The sequence below is a fragment of the Drosophila yakuba genome, chromosome 2L (genome assembly GCF_016746365.2).
Source record: "Drosophila yakuba strain Tai18E2 chromosome 2L, Prin_Dyak_Tai18E2_2.1, whole genome shotgun sequence".
Lineage (NCBI taxonomy): Eukaryota > Metazoa > Arthropoda > Insecta > Diptera > Drosophilidae > Drosophila > Drosophila yakuba.
The window spans coordinates 1,730,651-1,752,835 of record NC_052527.2 but is presented as its reverse complement, the minus strand read 5'-3'; the positions used below and the strand labels follow the sequence as shown (position 1 = coordinate 1,752,835).

The 22,185-nt window shown below is 46.8% G+C and overlaps 5 protein-coding genes across 7 annotated transcripts; 3 read left to right on the top strand and 2 right to left on the bottom strand.

The window, feature by feature from the left end:
• The first annotated feature begins 703 nt into the window (after positions 1–703).
• LOC6526444 (mitochondrial carrier protein Rim2) lies at positions 704–9,183 on the top strand. Of its 3 annotated transcripts, none has more exons than XM_015197843.2 (7): positions 704–1,271; positions 6,378–6,538; positions 6,846–6,916; positions 6,980–7,111; positions 7,184–7,457; positions 7,524–7,741; positions 8,184–9,183. In XM_015197843.2, the coding sequence occupies exons 2-7, from the start codon at positions 6,482–6,484 to the stop codon at positions 8,308–8,310; spliced, it is 879 nt and encodes a 292-aa protein (XP_015053329.1). In that variant the 5' UTR covers positions 704–1,271; positions 6,378–6,481; the 3' UTR covers positions 8,311–9,183. The 3 variants fall into 3 exon arrangements, with proteins under 3 accessions (XP_015053329.1, XP_002087563.1, XP_015053328.1); XM_002087527.3 differs by having other exon boundaries at positions 6,378–6,582; XM_015197842.2 differs by having other exon boundaries at positions 6,378–6,603.
• A 331-nt stretch (positions 9,184–9,514) lies between these two features.
• Positions 9,515–13,744, top strand: LOC6526443 (WD repeat-containing and planar cell polarity effector protein fritz). The gene is made up of 7 exons (XM_002087526.4): positions 9,515–10,234; positions 10,835–11,135; positions 11,190–12,140; positions 12,200–12,708; positions 12,771–13,168; positions 13,226–13,385; positions 13,446–13,744. The coding sequence occupies exons 1-7, from the start codon at positions 9,817–9,819 to the stop codon at positions 13,556–13,558; spliced, it is 2,850 nt and encodes a 949-aa protein (XP_002087562.1). The 5' UTR covers positions 9,515–9,816; the 3' UTR covers positions 13,559–13,744.
• On the bottom strand, positions 13,654–14,565 carry LOC6526442 (39S ribosomal protein L48, mitochondrial). The gene is made up of 3 exons (XM_002087525.3): positions 14,434–14,565; positions 14,274–14,372; positions 13,654–14,187 (listed from the first exon to the last, which is right to left on the bottom strand). Exons 1-3 carry the CDS (start codon positions 14,443–14,445, stop codon positions 13,753–13,755), a joined length of 546 nt encoding a protein of 181 aa, XP_002087561.1. The 5' UTR covers positions 14,446–14,565; the 3' UTR covers positions 13,654–13,752.
• Positions 14,566–14,622: 57 nt separating this feature from the next.
• LOC6526441 (transmembrane protein 87A) lies at positions 14,623–17,896 on the top strand. The gene is made up of 10 exons (XM_002087524.4): positions 14,623–14,764; positions 14,864–14,924; positions 15,019–15,104; positions 15,171–15,365; positions 15,651–15,809; positions 15,874–16,157; positions 16,313–16,528; positions 16,590–16,710; positions 16,776–16,929; positions 16,985–17,896. The coding sequence occupies exons 1-10, from the start codon at positions 14,657–14,659 to the stop codon at positions 17,209–17,211; spliced, it is 1,611 nt and encodes a 536-aa protein (XP_002087560.1). The 5' UTR covers positions 14,623–14,656; the 3' UTR covers positions 17,212–17,896.
• A 376-nt stretch (positions 17,897–18,272) lies between these two features.
• LOC6526440 (F-actin-capping protein subunit beta) lies at positions 18,273–20,139 on the bottom strand. Its single transcript, XM_002087523.4, has 2 exons — positions 19,934–20,139; positions 18,273–19,659 (listed from the first exon to the last, which is right to left on the bottom strand). Exons 1-2 carry the CDS (start codon positions 19,934–19,936, stop codon positions 18,832–18,834), a joined length of 831 nt encoding a protein of 276 aa, XP_002087559.1. The 5' UTR covers positions 19,937–20,139; the 3' UTR covers positions 18,273–18,831.
• Positions 20,140–22,185: the final 2,046 nt, after the last annotated feature.

Sequence of the window (22,185 nt, the reverse complement as noted above, 5' to 3'; positions counted from 1 at the left end):
CAGTTGCCGCGCACTTGGAATATCTTCGCTTTAGTCGCTGTAATCGTTTTGAAATTATAAATTGATCTACACAAACACCAAAAACCCACAAACAGACAGTTATTCAATTCAAAAATGGTTCGAAAACAATTGTTGTTCACTTCGAAAACGGTTTGAAAACCATTGTTGAGACATACATAGAATTTAAGCGGAAAGCTGTTGAAATATTCTCATCGAGTACACGGTGTTCAGTAGTCGAGACCTTTGGCAGATGGAATAGTACACCAAATATTAAACGTATTCAGATTTGTTAGTTGATGTGAAATAAAAGTATAAAAACTACAGAATTATTTTGAACTGGCTCGTGGCGTTGCCAGATCTTGTAAGGGATCTGGTAAGGGATCTTCAAAATAATAAGTATTTTAAATCTTAAAATTAAAAATTGTCTTGATTTTGATTAAAAGTGATTGGCTTGCTGAAATTGTATTACCTTAAACAGATAAATTCATTTATTAAAATTTTAATGTGATTTTCTGTTTCAATCTTTATCTTTGCTTTCCACCAATGTGTTTCAATAAGCTTATTCAACTTGCTTGTAACGGATTTGAATTTCTAGGGTGGCCCAAAACCGCGCACTAAGCGCCGCCCTGAACCGCACTTTTTCCCCACTTCGTGGGGCATTTTTAGGCATTTTCGTGCAGCCTCATGGCGGCGGCATGTTTCCCCAGTCGCAGTGCGGTCACTCTGATGGACGTGTTTTCTACAGCGGATCAAAAATAAATTACTGCAAACCTAAATCACAAACGCTCAGGATCGGCGAGCTCGAAATCGAATCACTTCACCGGTCGACCGACGTACTTTAACTGCGCGCCTAGGCTAACCGTAGGTTAAGTTACCGCTCAAACGCTGCAAGCAGTGCAGTTGCATAACCAACCGTTGCCGAAAAGTTGCAAAATCACATCGCAGCGAAAGCCCACAAAGTTCAAAGGACAGTAGAAAGTGGCAAGTGGCCAGTGGCAAGAGGAAGAGGAGTGCGTGCTCAGCGGGTCAAGAGCCCCTCCTCCTTGGGGCCTCAGCTCCCCCCCTCCGCCTCGTTCCTTACCCCTCCGCCCACTACGTGCCTTACAAAAACAGTGCGTTCCCCGAGAAAACCAAGTGCGCGTTAACTCCCAGTAACTATCTGCCCAATCCGTCGCAGGAAGAGGAGGAGGAGGAGCAGATCCCGGAACTGGGCAGCCAGCGAAGATGGCCCAGAACACGGCCGACACCCTCATCCACCTGATTGCCGGCGGGTAAGTAGCTCCCGTTGGGCCAGAGTCTGGATCCCAAAGCCACTGCCTCTACTGCGTCTTATCGCAGGTCAGGCGATCATCATAGTTGAAACCGGTTTGCCCGGCCTTTGGTCGTAATTGTGGGGCGAGAACGTCGCAATTGCGATTAGATTTGGCTCGCGAATGGGACGCAAAGTGAACTTTTTATTTTGGCGCCATTGCCAAAAGCGAGGAAAACCGAGGAGCGCAAGGAGTCCGGAAAAGAAAGGCCGCCAATCTGATCTTGGGGAGGAAAGCACGCTGCGTTCACGTGCTTTTGGCCATGTTTGTTGTTCGGCAACGACAGCTGCTGAAATCGCAGCTAAAATGAGCGAAATACGCAGAACGGAACAGAAAAGAACAGAACACAATTGATGAAATGCCTGCAGCGAAGAAACATCCATAAACAGAGCATTTCTGGGTTCAATTTCCCCCAGGCAATGTCCAATTGGATTTATTCCCATAATTGCTTTGTTGTTGTTGTGTTGTTGTTGTTTCCCTTGTGCCTTTTGTGCCCGCTATTTGTTTCATGGGGCTATTTTTAGACGCGTCGCATCTGAATTTATTTGTGTTTTCACCTGCACCCTACACACACAACAGCCAGGCACTTTAGTTCCTCCTCCATCCAAGCGGGAAACCAGTTTCCAGCAGAAAGACGAGCCCCTGGTCAATCGGGAAACGATCTGAATCTGGGCTTTGTTATTTATGCTCCACAACTCCGAGTATTTTTACTTGATACTTACATGTTGTATAGTAAACAAGTGTGGAGATATTACTTTCCTTACTAGGTATCTTTAATGCTCCACTTTATATGTATATAAAGCTCACCACTTTTCCATAGTTTGATTGCAGTGACCTTGGTGGAGGCCTTTGATAGCATGACCCGCCTTAGTAATTCCACTTCTAATGCCAACGCCACAGTGGCAATCTGGTCTTTCCGGGCAATTTGCCGGCCGGCAGTGCAAGTCCACTTATCAGCGGTGCAAAGGCAACCGCACAATTGGTCGTAGGACTCGTGGCATCCCTGTGCACATGTATCCGTATTCGTATTCGTATTTGTATCTGTATCCGTATACGTATTCGTATCTGTATCTGTATCTAACGAGCTGCTGACACATATGCGTAGTACTGGAAATACGAGGCGCGACATGCACGTTGCAACCTGAGCTGGCTAACCGCTAATACCCCAGTTGTTCTGGCCACCGCCCACTTGGCGTCGCTTCCCGAGTATCTCGTGTTGGTGCACGTTGGGAAAACAAGCCTCCGCACATTGCTATCGCCGGCAGTAAGCCGCTCGGCAAACAATCAAGCGACATCCATCTAATCGGCCACCAGAGGCCTCCAAGGGGCTTACATAAGTTTAAGAGTGCACATTGTTTTGAATGCATGCCTAATATTGTTCCAAGATCGGAAAACAGCTTACTTGGGGCCTTCATAGGTAGCTGCCATTTGTAGTTTACTACGTGGTATAGTAAAGTATTTGCAAAGTGACTGATCTATTCCCTGAAACTTTCGATTTGGCACACCACATTGCGCACATATAATAATAGGAATAATAGGTGGTGCATTGTGCGCTTCCTACATACGAGTATCTGCTGCTGCTGCTGCTCGTCTAGAAACAATTCTAAATTGAGCTTGGCAAGCGATTTCGAATTTGTTTTGGTGCTCAGCGAGACACAACAGGCAAATAAACTTTTTCTGGCACACTGACTCAGTTGAAGGCGAGTGCGAATTGCAAGTTGCCACAAACAACAGAACCCCAAGGTGGGATAGCAATGTCACTCTGGCTACCAGTTGCACTTGGCTCTTGCGATTCCTGCTCTGCTTTCTCTCGCTTTTTAGATTATCATAATACCCCAAACTTTTCCATCAGCTGGCATTTGTTTACTTCTTGCTTGACCAGTTCAAAATATCCAACAAAATGTATTCTCCGCCCGCTTTTCATTCGTGTCTCTCCGCACGTACGCATATTTCAAAGACTGCTCATACTTTGTGCAACTTAAAAGGTAGCAATATCCAAAGGAAGAAACCTTAATGAAAAAGGTACATTTTAATCTGTGTATTACTCGAAACGATATTCATATTTATTTTAAACCGCTTGGCACGCTGAAATTGTGTCAAGGGCGTCGTTTTTATAGCACTCTTGATCTAGACACACATTTTCAGATATTTGCGGAAGCGATAAATGCGAATGAAAATTTATATAGAAGATATAGATATAGAAGGTCGCGTGCCAAGTTGTATTTAAAAATAATAGCTAAACTCTATCATAGTTCTGCAAGTAATCAATCTGAATCCGAGCTACTCCCTAACCTTCGATTCCTTTGACCCATAAACAATAACATTGAAAACTTTCCATAGATTTCGTAATCTCTAGAGTAGCCAAAAGCAGCAGGAGCTGGCTTTTTAAAGAAAGAAAAAACGTGAAATAAAAACGGCATTGATAAGCTGGGAACGCAGGTCTGCGAAACGCAAAAACCATTGAAAAGCGCGTACTACATGCGCTGTGATAAGCAAAGTCTGCCCGACTTTATCAGTCGTCTGTGAGGTGTGTGGTGTGCGGTGTGTGGTGTGTGGGGGGATTCTGCCTCGAGCACCTGGACAAAAGTCACCCCAGCAGAGCTGACGCATTTCCCCAGCCGAATTATCACACCCAATTCGTGTGCTCCCCTTTTACGTTGGACGTATCCCCATAGACGAAGTCTGCGGGTCCAAAACTTGCGCTCTTATCTCCGCAACGCGTGTGTTTTTCGGCAGGAATGTCAAGGAACAGATAAGTCGCACCGGTTAATGTGAATGCAAAATGCACGATTCTCGCACATGCGTCGCCAAAGGCCATCGATCGGAAGTAGCTATATGCATAAATATATATCTGAACGGACCAAACGAACTGGGATGCACATGTACACCTTACTTATTGAGCATTTCACATGCAGCGAAACTCTTGAAGTACTTGGCTCAATATTTACTCACGGATTTATTTGCGATTGAGCTCGTACTGCGATCCACTTTGTGGCGCTTTTAATCTTAGCTCGTGAGCATGACTGGCACTCTTGCTTGATTTATAGCTCAATGGGTATCTAATAGTGCGAGCAGTGCTCTAGATCATCTGCCCTCTTGTGTTACTCCTAATTTATCACACTTTTATTGCTGCTTCGTCACCTGCAACTTAATCGTTCCACTGAATGGCGACTTATACCTTATGGATTGTTTGTCCAACTGTCTGGGTAAATTACCTTCGGTCAGTGTGGAATGGGTAGCAGTTAGCTTCATACTAATTAAAGCTGAATGCATTGATCAAGTGCGTTTCATTGTTATGAAAGGATGTAGGCTGAAGGGAAAGTATCCAGATTAAGTGACCAAAAAGCAGCATATGGCGTGTTTAGTTAGCCATTGAGATAATTGGCCACAGGTTCCATTATGTGACTGCCATTAGACATGGCAGATTCCAGGCGGATCGGGCAGCCGTAGAAGTGCTCTGTGTCCAATCGATGTAGCTCCCTAATGGATTTGCTGGCTGATAAGGGGCTGCTTTTGTGCGGTCAGTGCAATTCATCCAGCAAAGGTTATCGCAAGTAGAGACGGGTCAATCCGCAACCAGTTCGCACCGGATTGCCATAGCCGGGAATCGCAGCTACGCCTCCAGATTTGCGAAATCAAACGACGCCAGACGGTTGATTAAATGTTATGAATGTTATTTTTACTACAACTTTATTGCTGTGGGATTAGGGCAGCCAGCCATTCGTGTCTGTCCCCAAAGTATCCAAGTATCTGCTCATCGATCAAACTTCTAGCCCCCTTTTCACTGCCACTCAATTTCCGCTTCTGAGTTGCATAACCTTTTCCCCTTTCGCGAGTTTATTGCCGTTGATTATAGTGATTCACCATTCCCAATTCCCAGTTGCCAACTGCCAACTGGCAATTTACAAGTTGGCGATCACGAGCTATGCTTCTGCAAACAGGCGCCCCTATCTTTCCAGATGGCCAAGTTCCCAGCTGCTGTTTTCCCCATCGATGGAGGCAATTGTGTTGGCTTTTGGGAAAGGTCGTGTATAATTAATTTTTGGGGGTGCAAACAAGTTATTAATCTTGGGTAAACCAGAAGTCAAGGTTGAGGTGGCTCACCTGCACCTGAGTGCTAAATGGGCTATTTCAGTGATAGAAAGTCTACTAGATCTTCATGGAGCTCCATTTGCATCTCCTTGTGCTTTTTCGCAGCTCAGTAAACAAATGAAATCAGTCGACCTTGCCTTACTTACTTACTTACTTGCACTTGGAATTTGCAACGCATCGAAATGGAAAATGTTCTATGACCACAATGCTACTTGGTGGACATCAGCTGCTCCTCCCAGATTCCAACCCTTCCATTGCATTGGGCAAACGCCACTCATTTCCGATGCAGCCAATCAAGAGTGGCCAGCACTTAAATCGAAATCGACATGGAAATGGAATGGATTGGCATGGGACATGGTGCTCAAGTAGTGGGCTATACTATATAAACTATATGCTCGGAATGGAAGCACATTTTTAGCCGGTGAATTGCGCAAATCCAAGAAATACGAGTTTGGGAAACAGATATTTTTCTGCCTGCTTGATTGCCAAATGAGATTTATTTTTGTGTTACTCATAGTTGAACATTTGCCATTGAAAATGGGGCGGCATATACGAGTATGTACGTACGCTCTAAAGGACTTTCGGTTCTATTTATGTCTGCCAAGCAATTTAAGATGCCTAAAAGTTGAATTTAAGAAACCTAAAAGTTGAATTTAAGAAACCTAAAAGTTGAATTTAAGATGCCTAAAAGTTGAATTTAAGAAACCTAAAAGTTGAATTTAAGAAACCTAAAAGTTGAATTTAAGATGCCTAAAAGTTGAATTTAAGAAACCTAAAAGTTGAATTTAGGAAACTGAAAAGTTGAATTTAAGAAACTGGAAAGTTAAAGAAAAGAATTAATAGTGGGAAATGTAACTTACTGAAGAGCAAGTTTCTTGATTTAAGTCAAATAAATAGGTTCCGCTCACTACGGTCACTATTTTTGGATGAGTTCACTTACTTGGGAATGTTTTGCTTTTATTTTCATGCGCGCAGATCCGCTGGCACAGTGGGTGCCGTGGTCACATGCCCCCTGGAGGTGGTGAAGACGCGTCTGCAGAGCTCCACGGCGTTCATGACGCCCACGCGGCTGGCGGAGAATGCCGGAGGACCGGCGAATGGTGGCCAATCGGAGCTGCTGCGGCCGGAACAACGACGTAAGCTAAGCACAACGATATTACGTAACAGATCACAGCCACAGGTGATTGGGGGTGTGCGTAGGGTAGTACCAACTTCTTTTACCTATTCTCTCATGCCCATCTAACCCACCGCCCACTGCCCACTGCATCTAAGCCACTGCCACTGTCACTGCCACTGCCACTGCATCCTAACAAGCTAAAACTCCCGACTCCCGATGCCTGGCACCTTCGATCGATGCCTTCGATTCCATCGATGCCTTCATCTCCATTGCCGCCAGCCTGCGATTGGAGTGCTTTACTAACTCAACCTGTTTTTGCCTTGCAGATCATGGCCATTTCACACTGCGGCATCTCATCCACAACGCCCAAGTCCATGAGCATCGTGCAGTGTCTGCGGTAAGTCAACTTTATCCTCTCTTATATACGAGAATACTTTATCCTCATTGCTTCACTTCACAGGCACATTGTCCAGAACGAGGGTACACGCGCCCTGTTCAAGGGGCTGGGTCCGAATCTCGTGGGCGTGGCCCCATCCCGTGCCATTTACTTCTGCACCTACTCGCAAACCAAGAACACGCTCAACAGTCTGGGGTAAGTCTGCTCACTCGCTGTACATCCAACTGGGCAATCCCATTAATTACCATTTATTACTTGAATCCGCAGCTTTGTTGAACGCGACTCGCCTTTGGTGCACATCATGAGTGCAGCAAGTGCCGGCTTCGTCTCCTCCACGGCCACGAATCCCATTTGGTTTGTGAAGACGCGCATGCAGCTGGACTACAACTCCAAGGTGCAGATGACCGTGCGGCAGTGCATCGAGCGGGTCTACGCCCAGGGTGGCGTGGCCGCCTTCTACAAGGGCATCACGGCCAGCTACTTTGGCATCTGCGAGACCATGGTTCACTTTGTCATCTACGAGTTCATCAAGTCCAAGCTGGTAAGTAGCAGCATTTAATGCCGACTTGCCTAGTTTCCTTCTAACTTTGTATCGTTTTTGTGTCAGCTGGAGCAGCGGAATCAGCGGCATACGGACACCAAGGGTTCGCGCGACTTCCTGGAGTTCATGATGGCCGGCGCTGTGTCCAAGACAATCGCCTCCTGCATCGCCTACCCCCATGAAGTGGCACGCACTCGTCTGCGGGAGGAGGGCAACAAGTACAACTCCTTCTGGCAGACCTTGCACACCGTTTGGAAGGAGGAGGGCAGAGCAGGACTCTACAGGTGGGTAAAACAGATTATTCGCGGTCTATCAGCCATCAAAGCGAACAACTTGAGAATGGGGGTTCCCTTGCTCAGAAAGTTCCCTTTTAAATGCATCTTGAAATAGATTAAATCTCTCAATTGCCTTGGCATTTGACTGAGGTCTAGAAAATCCCACAGAATCAAAGGGAATCCCACTTCGTATCGAGATTTCAAAATATATATATGCACTTTATAGAAACACACTTTTCTGCTCGATCATAGCTAATGAATTGCCATAATGCGCCACCCACGAATTCGCGAAATCTATTTAAATTCTTTTGCGTCGCACATTTCTGTTTGTTTACCTTAATTTGATTATCACCCGCGAGCGTGCTCACTCGGTGTGTTTTATATGAGGGTTCTGGCACCGCAAATTCTCCTACTAATTTACTACTTTACTACCTTACTATCCATTCCACAGAGGCTTGGCCACGCAGCTGGTGCGACAGATTCCCAACACGGCGATCATGATGGCCACCTACGAGGCGGTCGTCTATGTGCTCACGCGGCGCTTCAACAACAAATCGAACGAGTTCTACGACTTTTAGAGGCCTTTCAAAAAGGACTGGTTAACGAAAAGTAGGAGGAGGAACCCAATCTGTGCATATGTAGACGCGACTGCTGCAACTTAATTGTAATTTGTAATCTTACCCCGTTTTTAGACGATCCAAACCAACGAGCGCAAATTCTTAGTTAACTAGCTTCTAAGTCACACATGAAACGAACTCGATAGACTTTAAGACGTTACACGTTGAACGTTGGCCAACAATACAAAATGAGAGATGATAAATAGGAAACACGCACCAGCATCGAAACTGAAACCCATTTTGCTGCTGAATGCTACAGAAGGATCTGCAAGGGAAACGTTATCAAAATTCAAAAAGGCTGCTATTTAGTTAAAGTTACAATATATATTGAGTGTATAAATGTGGTTGATTCTTGGATACGTGAATACTTGATACGTGAATATAGTGTAAATAGGACTCGATTCGTTATTTTCGCTGAGAGTGTGTTGTAAATAGTTGAAGAGTGAGTCCACTGGCGTTGCAATACGGCCTAGTTTTCTTAGTTGTAAGCACAAAATGTTGAATGCCGCTCTATATATATATAGATATTGTAGAAACGACCGATCCCATACGTACGCTAGCCTTAATTTGTACACGTTTGCGTTAAGTTTCCTCAAGTGCGATATACAATTTAGTTACCATTACTCTACCTACCACTACTTTAGTTATGTTAATATTATTATCATTGCTGTTTATTTAGTCCACTAGTTAGCCAGTTAGTGAGCTCCGCGGCGAGCCATACTTTCCCCCCCAAAAACGTATTTCACTGATAACTAAGGAAACCACTGTGAATAATTGATTGCAATCCAAATTTGCTGCTGAAATCAATAAATACAACAATTTTGTTTAAACATATCCCACTCGTTTGCTGTTTTATGTCGCCTGAGCTCTAATTATCTTATCGCCCATCGTCTGCAGACCCTCGAACATAGTTCATAAAAGCGAGATGAGATAAGCCGATTTGGCCAAGATAAAACGTTATTTTCCTAACTGAGTTGAAGTGATTTACTAGCTTATAAAAAATTTCTTTGCTGAAAAGAGAATTTCAAAAATTTAGACCCTGGTTCGAGTCAGGGCTAAAAACATAGCATAGTCTGGTTCAGCACCAACTGGCTCAATCGAAGATCAGCACCACGTGCACGATCGCAGCTCTAGTCCATCTCCATCAACGCCAACAAGCTCAACAACGTAACGCACTGCCGTCTCTAGTGACGTAAGCAGTGTTTCGAGCAACAAGTTTATTTTATTTTCATAAACAAAGTTTGTTGAAAGCGAAAAATTCTGCTCAAAGTGCTGAATCGTCCGCTATTTCGCGAGTAACCTTTATAACAAGTGTAAGAGCAGCCAAAGAGCAGCGCACTTAACCCGGATAGAAGGCAATCAGTGCAATTGGAGCAGCTTGAAAGGCCAACGCCAGCAAATCAAGAGATTTGTTAATCGAGTTGACACCCATTCCACCATGCAAATCGATGCACTGGAGGCCTGAACATGCTGCTCAGCGAGACCCACTTCTGGACCACGGTGCGGGAGGATGTGGTGCGGATCAAGAGCCAGGACCTGGGCGCCTTCCGCTACCTCAGGCAGCGCGACAAGGAGCAGGAGCAGCAGGATCTCGCCTTCCTGGCCAAGCGCGACTACACGGAGCGTCGCAATGGACTCGCCGTGCTGAAGAACAGCGGTCGCAAGTCCACCGGCCGCTTGAAGGACAACCTCAAGAAGCTGGAGGATCTGCTGCGCCAGCACAGGATAATCCACTCCGAGTGGCAGGACGCGGCGCAGGTGCTGCTCCTCTTCTCGCACGGCCTGATCGCCCACATCTGCGTGGACATCTACACGGGCGACATCCTGCGCATGGTCTTCGAGAAGTACCTGGTGGGCAAGCTCGCCTCCGAGGTCATCACGGATGGTATGTGCGCTTCTCTCTCTCTCACTTTTCACTCCGAAGGTCTCACCACCTGGTTGTGTGCCCTACACCCTGCCCATCATCGCATCGCATCGAAGCCATCCATCAATCACCTGGGGCAGTGCATTTCTGCATGGGCATCTCGGCTGGCAAACATCTCAGCTTACAGAACTCGAAAATCAGTTAACATGCGCCTGCTTCTATTGGCATCACGCAATATTTAATGGTTACTACACGCCTAATTAAGGGTTCCTCGTCATTAGTTTGAATTACTAAGTGAGCCTAGGGTATCAGCCAGTCGGCAGAGTGCAGTCGGCATCTTGGCCTTGCTCCGCGGAGCGCTGCTTGTGCAGTTATGGAGAAATTTGCATTGGCCACTGCAACAAGTGCGACTTGATTTGCACTTTCCCACACCAACACAGCCGCACGCACACATGCAGGGGCATGCAATTATTGTAATTTTTAATTAATCTGCTGGCTTGTTTTGTTGCCTGTAAATATGCGAACCCCGAACCCCCTATCCCCCATCCACCAGCTTTCCATGTTTTGTTCGAGTCACTCATTCAGCTTTGTCGCTTGTTTCTTTCGTCGTTGGCTCGCCAGCTTTTTTCACCCGTTCCCACATCGTCTTGGCCTACAATACCAACCAGCTGACGGTGGTGCATCTGCAGCGGCCTAATGCGCGCTCCCAGGGGCCGGAGAAGATCGCGAACATGGATCCGCGCATCTTCCACGTGATCATACCGGGCGCCACAGAGCGCAAACTATCCCGCCACCTCACAGTCAACGGCAGCTTCGATCTGTTCGTGGTTTGGACGCAGTCCTCGCAGAACGAGGTCTATCCCTGGAGGCCAACGGTCCGGGACCAGGATCGCGCCAACATACATGTCTTCAAGATCAAGGGGTAAGTTCCAATCAACTACAATCCAGTAACCCAATAACCAATTGCTTTGCTTAGTTTGCAGCTGGAATCGATTGCCTATTGCTGGTCGGAGAACGATCCGCTGTGCGTGGACTTCCTGCGGAGCAGCGAGAGCCAGATCATCACCCTGGAGCAGAAGGTATCCCGCAAGGGCGACATAAGTGCCGAGATCTGCTCCTACGAACTGGCCGCCGGCAAAATGCAGCGCACCGCCATCACCTCCATTCCAATGGGCGCCCAGATCTGCTCCTTCGCCTTCAGTCCCGACCAGGAGAAGCTCTTCCTGGGCAGCATCGATCGGAATATCTGCCTGCACGACCTGGTCCAGCAGTCGACGAAGTACGCCAACCAGATTGAGATCGTGCCCAATCAGTGCGCCTGGCACTGCGACTCCGCCATGCTTTGTGTGGCCAACGAGCGCTCGGTGCTGCAGTGCTTCGACCTGGCCCTGGCCACCATTGGCCATCAGCTGGTCAGCGAGAGTGTGACGCCGTCCAGCTTGCTGGACCTGTCGCACTACTTTGTCGCCCAGCCCACGCTGCTGAGTGTCGCCTTCAGCCGGAAGCCAGATTTGTCCACTTTTAAGCACACCTACGCCCAAACGGATTGCCTGCTGCTGCTGATCTACGAACAGGGTCCGCTGGCCTGCATGCGCATCTTTGGCGGCACCGGAATGCGCGGCGATATCCACAACTCCGGACTCACGGCGGACGTCATTGCGGACAAGTATCTGCGGCTGCAGCAGCCGGACAGAGCGGTGAACGTGCTGGCCGCCCTCAACTGGGAGACCTACGGAGCCATGTGCCTGATCACGCTGCACAAGATAGCCAACTATGTGTTCTTCGGCGGCGACCAGCGACGCCCGCGCATCGAGCTGATGGCCAGGGCGCTCAAGACCTTCGCCCACACGCTTTCCGAGGAGACGAAGGACGAGTTCAGCGATCAGGTGTACGACCTGAAGCGCCGCTTCTGCTTCTATCTGCTGCGGTGAGTTGAGCTCATCTAAGCCTGCCACTTTGTATTTTGAATCCTTGTATTGCTTGCAGCAAAAACCTTTTCGCTGAGGCCTTTGAAATCGCGCAGGATGTGGCCGACTATGACATCTTCATGGACCTGTACAACCTAACCAAGTGCATCTCCAGCCTGAGTGAGTTCGCCCAGGTGGCCTTCAGTCAGGCAGCTGCCATAATCCACGAGGAAGATCGTGCCAACGGCAATCTCAGCCTGACCTGCGACCTGCGCTCGGATTCCGCCTGCTCGCTGTCCACCTGCTCGGACCTGTTGCGTGTTCAGGGTGCGGCCATAGCTTCCGAAACCGGACCAGGTCCAGGTCAGCCGCAAAACCAGCAGGTCCTCAAGAACTACGTGCCACCGCTGCCCTCGTTCAAGTCGAAGGTGTTCAACGCTGAGATGATCAAAATCAACATACCCAAACCGGAACTGAGACCACCCTTGCCGAAGGTTTCGCTAGCGCCACCAACCTCTTCGCTGGCGAGTCTAACCCTGAAGTCCAACAGTCTGCAACAGGCGCCCGCAAAGAGTCTACACTCAAATGGTTAGTAAGGACAAGAGCTGCTAAAGTAAATTCCTCAGCACTTTCAGTGTTTATGATTTCAGGCAATGTGTGGTCCCAGGATGTGCCGGATCAGACGGTGGGTCTGCCCATGGCCAGTAGTCCCCTGCCTCGTCTGCCGCCCTCAAGCATTCCAGATCAGAGCGCCCAGCTGGGTCAGTTCAACACGTTGCCAGCTTCGCCTCCGCCGACAGCCGCCTATCAGCCGAAGTTTTACCAGCATCCGCTTGTCTCTGGCAATATTCCCGCCATGCTGCCCTCGCTGCCCAGCGAGGACTACCAGAAGCGTCTGCTGCTGAAGAAGCCCACTGCATCCATATTGTCCAACCCGGCGAATCCAGCACCCGCGAACGGAGAGGCAACCGCCACGCCCGCAAAGTCACAAACGGCCGAGAAGAACAAAGTCAAATTCTCGGATACAATACAGGTGGCAGTGGTGCCTGTAAGTTAAGAAACCAATCGATGATGTGCCACTTTATTAATGCTTTTACTCCACCAGGAGATTCCGCGCAAGGAGAAGCCCATGCCTCCCAAGAGAAATGGTTACTCCAGGCCAGCAGCGCGACACCTGACCAATCCCAAGAAGGAACTCGCAGACAGCCTGCCGCTCTGTCATCCCAACGACGAGTACCTCAAGGATTTCAACCCCATAACTACCAGTGGGTATAAGTTGAGGTTACCCATACCCCTGCTCCATTGACCCTGTTCTTTCTCCACAGATGTGACCAAGCCGCCCATTCGACGACGCGAGGAAGAGCCCAAGAGCAGCAGCAAGGGCGGCAACTCCTCCTCCTCCTCGTCCATCAAGGTGGTCCACTTCGGCGTGGTCTAGTAATCCATAGTGCAATTGCTAAGCGTACACCACTTCGGTTAAGAGCTGCGTCTTCCAATCGTTTGTAACTATTGCCGTCCCAGTTAGTGCAAAGCTTTAAATAGGAAAGTTTTTACTCATAGGTTCTCTATACTCTTTACACAGGTTACTCATTAAAGCCTAGCATTAAATGTTTGCCAAATCGGAGGCGCCGCCTACTTCTTCTTGGTGGTGGTGGGTCCGCCCATGCGCTCCAGCTCGTCCTTCAGGTCGAGCAGCTCCTTGTCGGGCACGTAGCGTCGCTCTTCGCAGTCGTCGGTGTGCTCCTGCACCCTGAGGCTCACTCCCTCGGGCAGCGCCGCCTGGGCAAGGCGCAGGAACTGCGGATACACTGGCGCATCCACGTTGTTCAGCTGCAGATTGCGCTCGTACGTGGTCAGCTTGTACTCCGACTCGATGACCGTGGAGTTGGGTCGCAGGCGCTGCACCGTCGTCTGCTGCGGCGGCAGGGCGTAGCAATCGGAGACGTCCAGGTCCAGGTACTCGGCCACTCCGTGCAGAAACCTCTGGTAGCTCTCCAGCTGCGGATAGTCATAGCCCTTGATCTGCACGTTCAGGCTGTCGTACTGCGGGAACTTTGGCTTGAGGGACTGCAAAGCGGAGGAAATGGTAGATAAATTACTATATAAGATAGTTTCCATGCATAGTTGCCTAAAATGGCAAGTTGGTGACCCACCTCCAGGTAATCCGGCTCGTAAACACTGCCACTGGTGCTCCGCACGGCAGTTGTGGTTGCTCTCGGCACCTGCAGCGCCAGCCGCACACTTGGCACTATCTAGCACAACATAAAACATTAGTTTTAATAGAGAGTTTAATAGATATCTTCAGCTATTTACCCTGCGCAGCATTTCGTTGTTTTCAATTCTCGCAGTCAGGTTATATCACCAGCTGATGGCGTGCAGCCACACTGGGGCCAGCGCCACGGTCACACTGGCAGATGCGTCCGATAGGCTGGGGCAGTGTTATCGAAGAGCGATAGGCACCGATGAGTTCGGAGAAGTAGAAGAGGAAATAATATTTGTATTTACTTAAGTCCATCGTACGCACACAGCACTCGAAATGCAGGGATTGGCCACGCTGTTGGTGGTTGCGTTGGCACTGCTGCTTGGCCCGGCGAACACGGCCGGCAAATCGGATCCGGGCATCGTGGACGTGCTGGTGACCACGGTTAGTATGCGTACCACACCACCTCAGCCGCAAACAAATGGGGGAATTAATCCGTTTCCGGCTACGTAACCACTGCCTTGTCCTGTCTATCCCACACAGGACTTGTCCAGCATCCGGGAGCAGCGTCCGCTGCTGGCCAACACCAATATCTACGCGCAGAGTAAGTACAGGCGGCGGCGGAAAACGCGTGACGAATGCCTACGACTTACCCACTTACCCCTTTCTTCCACACCCTCCTGCTGCAATGGTTCCAGTTAAGGGCTGCAATTCCAATGTGGAATCGAACCTGACCATCACGTTCCGGCTGACGGAGCACCCCTGCATCTTCGATGACCGCACGGTGGGTACTCCCCTTCCATATGGCTCCATGCCCACTTAATCCCTTCAATGTTGTATCCCAAAACAGCTGCAGACCATCGCCCAGAATTCTACGCTGCAGAAGAACGTCACCATCAATAATGTCATCACAGAGATTACGCGGACATATCCCTGCAACGAACTCATCGTGCTGGCGATAAACAAGGACAAGCTGGTCGAAGGAGCAGCGATCCCGACACCAGAGCCCAAGCACCCCATGCTGGAGCACAAGCACCCACTTTCGGTAAATGCGACATTCGGTATATCAGCGATAAGTAGAAGCACGGCAATTACCCAGGCGCAGCCAAACATTTCTCCTTATCAGCTTATCGTTTCTCTTTAAACAGGGTATTCTGTAGTTAGGCAGGGCATACTGCTTTTACGGCCTGCCTGAAACATTTCCGGTCATTTGAATAATTTGGGTATACATTTTAGAGCACGCCATTTCATTGTATGGTCTATCAGTTTTCTAAATTCACTGATAGAACACCAGCCACGCGGTAATTGAACAACTTCCGTTTCCTTCCAGCCCACAACGAGTCCGATTGCGAGCGTCAAGGAGGATGGCATCTACGAAATCGAAGTGAACATCGGAGCATCCCAGTCCGCGCAGTTCAGTGCCGTGGTGCACATAGAGTTCCTGGGCCCACACGGCTACATCTCGGCCATAGATTGGCCATTCCTGCCGGTAGGCGACGAGTACTTCAAATTGTATTTGTTTATACTTCATATGTCTGTTTATTTACCCACAGTTCTATTTGATCATGTGCATTGTTTACGTGATATTTGGAATTATTTGGCTGTTTGTTTCATTCGCTCAATGGCGAGATCTGTTGAGAATTCAGTTCTGGATTGGTGGCGTCATACTGCTGGGAATGCTGGAGAAGGCCTTCTTCTACGCCGAATACCAAACGCTGACGAACAAGGGCGTTGCTGTTCAGCACGCCGAGCTGGTGGCCGAGTTTGTGTCCTGTGCGAAGCGAACGCTGGCCAGGATGCTGGTCATCATCATGAGTCTCGGCTTTGGCATTGTCAAGTGAGTGGAACCACACGTTTGATTCGGTTAGAAACAGAACGACCATTAAACTACCGCCTGCAGCCGTGTGTAGTTATTATACTTACAGTAAAGCAGCTGCTGATAGTAACCGATCCAGTTTGAAGTCATTCCTTAATCCATTTCATCTCTTTCAGACCCCGCTTGGGACCCATGCTGCATCGCGTGGTGGGCGTGGGCACCCTCTACTTTGTGCTGGCCTGCGTGGAGAGCTACTTGCGCATCACCAATGTGAAGACCGATCGCAGCGAGCTGCTGGTGGCGAGCATTCCACTGGCGGTGCTGGACACGGGAATATGCTGGTGGATTTTCACATCGCTCGTGCAGACCACTCGCACTCTCAGACTTAGAAGGTGACTAATGCGAATGATGGATGATTACACTTGCTACAAATATGTACATTTCACATTCCAGGAACATGGTCAAGCTCTCACTGTATAGGCACTTTACCAACACGCTAATCTTCGCTGTTATCGCTTCCGTCATCTTCATGCTGTTTGCGCTGCATTTGCGTAAGGTCGAGAATTGTACGCCTGTGAGTTATTGATTAGCATATATGGAGCTGCGAACGTGGGCTTACTGGTTTCAAATGCTTTTTAGGGATGGCGCGACATTTGGGTGGATACTGGTTTCTGGCACATTCTATTTTCGGTTCTGCTGCTGGTGATTATGATTCTATGGCGACCAACAAATAACAACCAGCGCTATGCCTTCACCCCGCTGCTGGATAATCCAGAAGACGAAGACGACGACGGTAAGCTAGGACTAGAGATTGTCCAAACTCCAATTGATTTTTCACATTTTGGCAGACGAGGAGGATCAGTTCGTGGCTGATGCGTACGGCGTGAAGATGCGCGGCCAGAATGGAACGCCGAAAACGTCGACGGCTTCACGAAATGCCACAACCACCGAGGAGGACGACCTGCGCTGGGTGGAGGAGAACATACCATCTTCGATGGCGGACTCGGCGCTGCCCATCCTAGACTCCGATGAGGAGATCATCAACACCAAGTTCGAGGTGTCGAAAATGCAATAAGCTGTGACTTTCGCTGGACCGAAGAGACTTTTTACGCATATTTTTGCACATTCACGCAAACCGTGTCGCCCGCCAGCAGCAAGTCCCCCAATTTTGCAGTGTATTTCTTAGTTCTATCCGCCATCGGGGAGGAAACCGTTTATTGCTGTGCTGCGCTGACACTGATCTTCCAATTTCGAGAACTGTTTGTCCGGCCACGCCTTCTGAACCCGTGTAAAATATTGTATGTAATCGTAGTTCCTTCTACGCGCACGTGCTCCCCCCTAAATAAACCTAACTTATTCATAATACCTAGCCTAAGTTGTAGATACCTACGCGACGAACCGAGAACTTAATTTAAAAACTTTTTAAAAACGATTTCACTTCTAGTGCTGAGCCCCTAGCTATTGGTGGTCGCCTCATTCTATGTATATAGCTGGTAACACAAAACGAAACGATCTATATAATTGTACGAGTATTCTGTAATAACTATGATAAAACGACGATGTCCGTCGATGACAATGTCGGGGAATCTTTAACTTAAACTATTCGCTGATAACTGAAAAGATTAAAAGTAATTGTCTAAGTAAGCACACATTCGTTTGCGTCACACACCTCAAGGTATTTAATTACATATTTTTAATCGAACGGTCTTAGATTTTCATAAATAAATGCAATCGTATCTTAAAGGTAGCCATGAACCAAACTGCCCCTGTTTTCGTTTAGTCCTTATCTAACTAGCTTATGATATGATAAAAGTTTGTCATGACTAAAACTACAACATGGTGAGCATCGATGCAGATATATATATTTTCTTTTATATATCTTATCTTTTGCGATAATAAGTTTAAACGAAGCAGTTTCCCTTTGCCCCAATGAAAAGGCTGAATTTTTAATTCAATATTTATTAGTTTTCTTTGTATAAAATTTCTCTTTGCCTTCCAAATTTTTGTTAAAAAAATATTAAGTAAAGAAGAAAGGTAATGTGCATTTCCTCAGATAATACAATCACAAAGCGATTTCAGTTAATAATTTGCTTCGAGCTCCTTACTGTTAGAGTACACACAAACACAAAGTCACAATTAATAAACACAATATTTATTCGCGGAAGGATTAAGAACGAAACTCAAGTGCCTCAGGTGCCTCGACTTCGGTGCAAATATGCATTATTACAAATAAGATACAAATACTTATGGATACTGTCTTGAGGGCGGCGAAGTTGGCATTTTCGGCTGAACTCTGGATGAAGCGCGACTCTAAACTGCAACAATGTGGGAGGACAGTTGAAACGGGCGGGCGGGCAAATTTACATTTATATGTTTCTCGCGGTGTAACAATTTTCTCATGTAACAAATTTACTGCCTAGAAATGCGTATTTAATATTTTAGTCTGCTTTTTAAGTCCAGTCTAAGCGAAGTCCTCCAAGCTGCTCGGCCTCCAAAAAAGGGCGAATAACATCGAATTGGGTGGGTGCAGCCCGAAATATTACGAAAATTATTTATATTTATGACAATATTTAGTAGCGACGTCAGTGCCTTGCAATTCGCACACTACTGCGCTCTCTTTGGGAGCATTGAGCTTGTGGGACCCCCATGGACTGGATTGGTTTATGTGGAAATTCAGCCTTCAGCCGCTCAGTACTCAGTTCGATTCGGGCTTGACATTGCGTCGCAGGATGGCCGCTGCGAGGTCCTGCTTCATGGCCGCCTGTTGGCGCTGATCGGCCAGCGATTGTGTGCTCCTTAGTCCGTTCACAATGTCCTTGGTCTTGCCAAAGTAGATCTCGTTCAGCGTGTTCCTGATCTTGTTCTCCATCTCCTCGACCATCTTGCCAATGTTGGCGATGTGCGGCGACGACTCGCTGACATTGGCGTCCTGCTCCTGTTGGCGGGTCAGCGATCCGCCCAGATTCATGGTGCCCGAGCCCTGTTTGTTGGTCTGCAGCCACAGCATGGCCGTGGAGGTGAGCTTGTAGTGGGCCGTCCTGCCGGTGGTCTTCTCCTGAACCTCGACCACATGGATGGAGTCCCAGCAGCCGCGGATCATCTTGCTGCCGTCGCCCGCCTTTTTGATCAGTATAACGGCTGCAAAGCCGTGGTCCAGATCCCACAGGTAGACGGAGGAGACGCCTCCCTCATAGTACATCTCCCTGTACTGATCGAAGGCATAGTTGGCCTCGATTTCCAGCTTGCGCAGTCGTTCCGAGGGCATTTGGCCATCCTCCAGCGGCGGATAGTAGGAGTTCGACCAGGGCGATCTGTAGGAGTCCCCATCCCGGTTATAGTCGCACAGCAGATAGTCCTTGCCGTGCTCCTTGTCCTTGGCGATCTTCAGCGGTTGGTCCACGGAGGAGAGCAGGTCCTCGCAGAGATCAGGGGCCAAGTCTATCAGATCAATGAGGTTCTTCTCGATCTGCTGGGGCGGCAGCCTCCGCATCAGATCCAAAGCGCAATCCATCTGCATTTCCGACTGAAAGAGCAGAGATACAGATACACCATTGATACCATTGAGTCACTGCAGCGATAAGAGAGCCAAAAAAACCCCTCCGCTTTCTGCTGCCACCCGGCAAAAAGAGGATTACCATATATGGGCATTATTTGAGGCCACTGGCCGCCGCCCCTGCGGAGCTTCTCTGCGTGGATTAGGTGCCTTGGTTACCTTTGCCTTGTGGATTGGGCGGTTCCGTCGAAAATCACCGTTTGTTGGCCTGCTTTTTTCTTGTTACTATTGTAGTATTACTCACCATTTTGTTACTTTCTGCTTTCCCTTGTTTCGATGGTTTCACACTGTTTACGTTGCAGGCCTCCGTTCGCTGGGCAGGGCCAATCTTAAACGCTAGCTAGGATTTCGGGCTTATATTGCAAGTGATTGCACTAAATTGACTCTTTTCTTTATTATTAGGATTTTTTATTTTTGCTATGGTGTGCTAGAGCTGGAACACAGCCCGATACTTATGCGCCATCGATGATTTCGGAGAGGCATCGATTGCTTGCACAGTTCGGACTATCGATTTCTTAACCGCAACTATCGACCGGAAGTAAGTGAAAATAAATATAACAAATGGCCGTTATTTTTTAAATAATGAAAACATAATTCAGCCCTTTTTAACATAGCACTGCTCTACAGTGCACAACAACAATCGATTAAAGAAATAAAGAATAACTGTGGCACCAATTCCGCATAAAATAAAACCATTGTCTTACTTTTATTATATTTTAGCAACAAGTTTATTGAATTTAGTTTCGTTCATATACTTTTATGCTTAATTCCATTCTGGTTGCCCATTTCCTCTCCGTGTTTTGTGAGTTTCTGTTACAATGCGTTTGGTTTTTGTGACTGTGGGTTTAGCTTACTCGTAGTTTTTAATATGTTACACAAAAATGTATGGCATAATCGAAAGTTTTCTTTTTTCCGAGTTCGTGTTTAAAATATATTTAAGCTGCTTCGCTTGCGCACTCTTCAGATATACATACATACTTATTTAGAAATCATATGCGTGCTCCGAAAACGTATCCTTCTGAATCAATCCTTGGATTTCTTGATTTTTACATTAATGTTAGCCAAATACGTAGCGTGTGGGATTTTGCCTCGTTTAGTAGTAGTAGTTCAATAAACTTAATTAACCGCTTTGGTTTTAGACTGCCGCTTCAAGGGCGCTTTTTAGGTGTATACTTCGACCATATACAATAAATGTAAAATCTCAGACTTTAATTTTTAACTAAGGTGCACTACATACAGAAATCGTTCGGAGAAATGTGAACTAAATCGAGGGTTTATGTTCGCAGCTCTGCGTTTTTTTTTTAGCCTGGGTAAAAACTGTTACAGGTGATTTGTAAAATTAGGGCAGGTTTCACTAATCGCGAATAACTTAGATAATTATAATTTGTATTTCTTAGTCGTTCTTTTGAAGTTTAATATTTCGGCTAATTAATATTTATTTACTTATGCTCGGTCGCATTCTAGACACTGTGCCAATATTCGAAATCAAAAGCGGTTTCAGATTTAATAATAATACATAACTCCATTTTCAATCGTATTTATCGTATTTCTCGTTTCATCTTTTTTTCTTTCGCTCAATAATTATGCAACACTTGCTTATCAACGCTTTGACAATCAAATGTAATCACAGTTTTATGTTTTCCTTCTTTATATAAACTCATTTTCATTTAGCTATTTATTTCACTATTTTCGCATTTCGCGTTGAGTATGTGTGTGTGTTTCTGTGAGTGTGTTTGTTGTGATTTGTTCTTCTTGACTCTTGACTTGTGTGGGTGGTAAAACTAAAAATACTTAGGGGTGGTAAGTACACGCCTAGTCCTCATGTGCTTCAAAAACTCACCTAACCTTCCATCCATCCTCAATCTTCAATCTTCAATCCTCAATTCTCGATCTTCAATCCTTAATCTTCAATCCTCGATCTGCAACCTAAGTGTCCTTCCTTTCGGATCCATGCTTATGAACATCTCAACTCACTGATCCTTGCCATGATCGCATATTAGATTATTAATACTATTACGTATTTAGAAAACTTTAAGAATATTGCACAACTTGTGAAAATGCTGATTCTGACTGCCCTCTCGTTTCGTTATAAGTTTTTAAAAATATTTCATTTAATATTTAATACCTGAGTTGTTCATAATCGTTTCGCATGATTATAACATCCGTTTTTTTTTTCGGTTGCTTTCATTATTTTTTAATCGTAATACATATCGAAAAAAGTTTCTGTTTTGTTTTTTGTTTTCTGTTTTTTTTTTTTATGTTTGTATTAAATGCATGTATACATCGTCGTGAGTCTTGATAATGCCCTGAGTTTGCTCCAAACGGATTTGCGTTTTTTAAAACTATTTTTTGTTTTTCGTTTAACCTTATTCACGTAAAGTACTCCTCATTCCGAACTTCTTTCTCAAGTGGACCGTTGTCGTCTTTGGATTTAAGTGGTTAAAATTTCGTTTGGGTAATTCGAAAACTTTTCAGTTCAGGACAAAGTAAATCGAA

Excerpts from the sequence above, each read along its gene's own strand:
- LOC6526441 (XM_002087524.4), top strand. The coding sequence starts at position 14,657 with ATGCAGGGATTGGCCACGCTGTTGGTGGTTGCGTTGGCACTGCTGCTT. Across the intron at positions 15,105-15,170 it reads GCATCTTCGATGACCGCACG|CTGCAGACCATCGCCCAGAA; the intron begins GTGGGTACTCCC and ends ATCCCAAAACAG. Across the intron at positions 16,930-16,984 it reads AGAAGACGAAGACGACGACG|ACGAGGAGGATCAGTTCGTG; the intron begins GTAAGCTAGGAC and ends ACATTTTGGCAG.
- LOC6526444 (XM_015197842.2), top strand. The coding sequence starts at position 1,225 with ATGGCCCAGAACACGGCCGACACCCTCATCCACCTGATTGCCGGCGG. Across the intron at positions 1,272-6,377 it reads ATCCACCTGATTGCCGGCGG|ATCCGCTGGCACAGTGGGTG; the intron begins GTAAGTAGCTCC and ends TCATGCGCGCAG. Across the intron at positions 7,742-8,183 it reads GGCAGAGCAGGACTCTACAG|AGGCTTGGCCACGCAGCTGG; the intron begins GTGGGTAAAACA and ends TCCATTCCACAG.
- LOC6526443 (XM_002087526.4), top strand. The coding sequence starts at position 9,817 with ATGCTGCTCAGCGAGACCCACTTCTGGACCACGGTGCGGGAGGATGTG. Across the intron at positions 12,141-12,199 it reads TTCTGCTTCTATCTGCTGCG|CAAAAACCTTTTCGCTGAGG; the intron begins GTGAGTTGAGCT and ends TATTGCTTGCAG. Across the intron at positions 13,386-13,445 it reads TTTCAACCCCATAACTACCA|ATGTGACCAAGCCGCCCATT; the intron begins GTGGGTATAAGT and ends CTTTCTCCACAG.
- LOC6526442 (XM_002087525.3), bottom strand. Across the intron at positions 14,188-14,273 it reads ACGAGCCGGATTACCTGGAG|TCCCTCAAGCCAAAGTTCCC; the intron begins GTGGGTCACCAA and ends TCCGCTTTGCAG.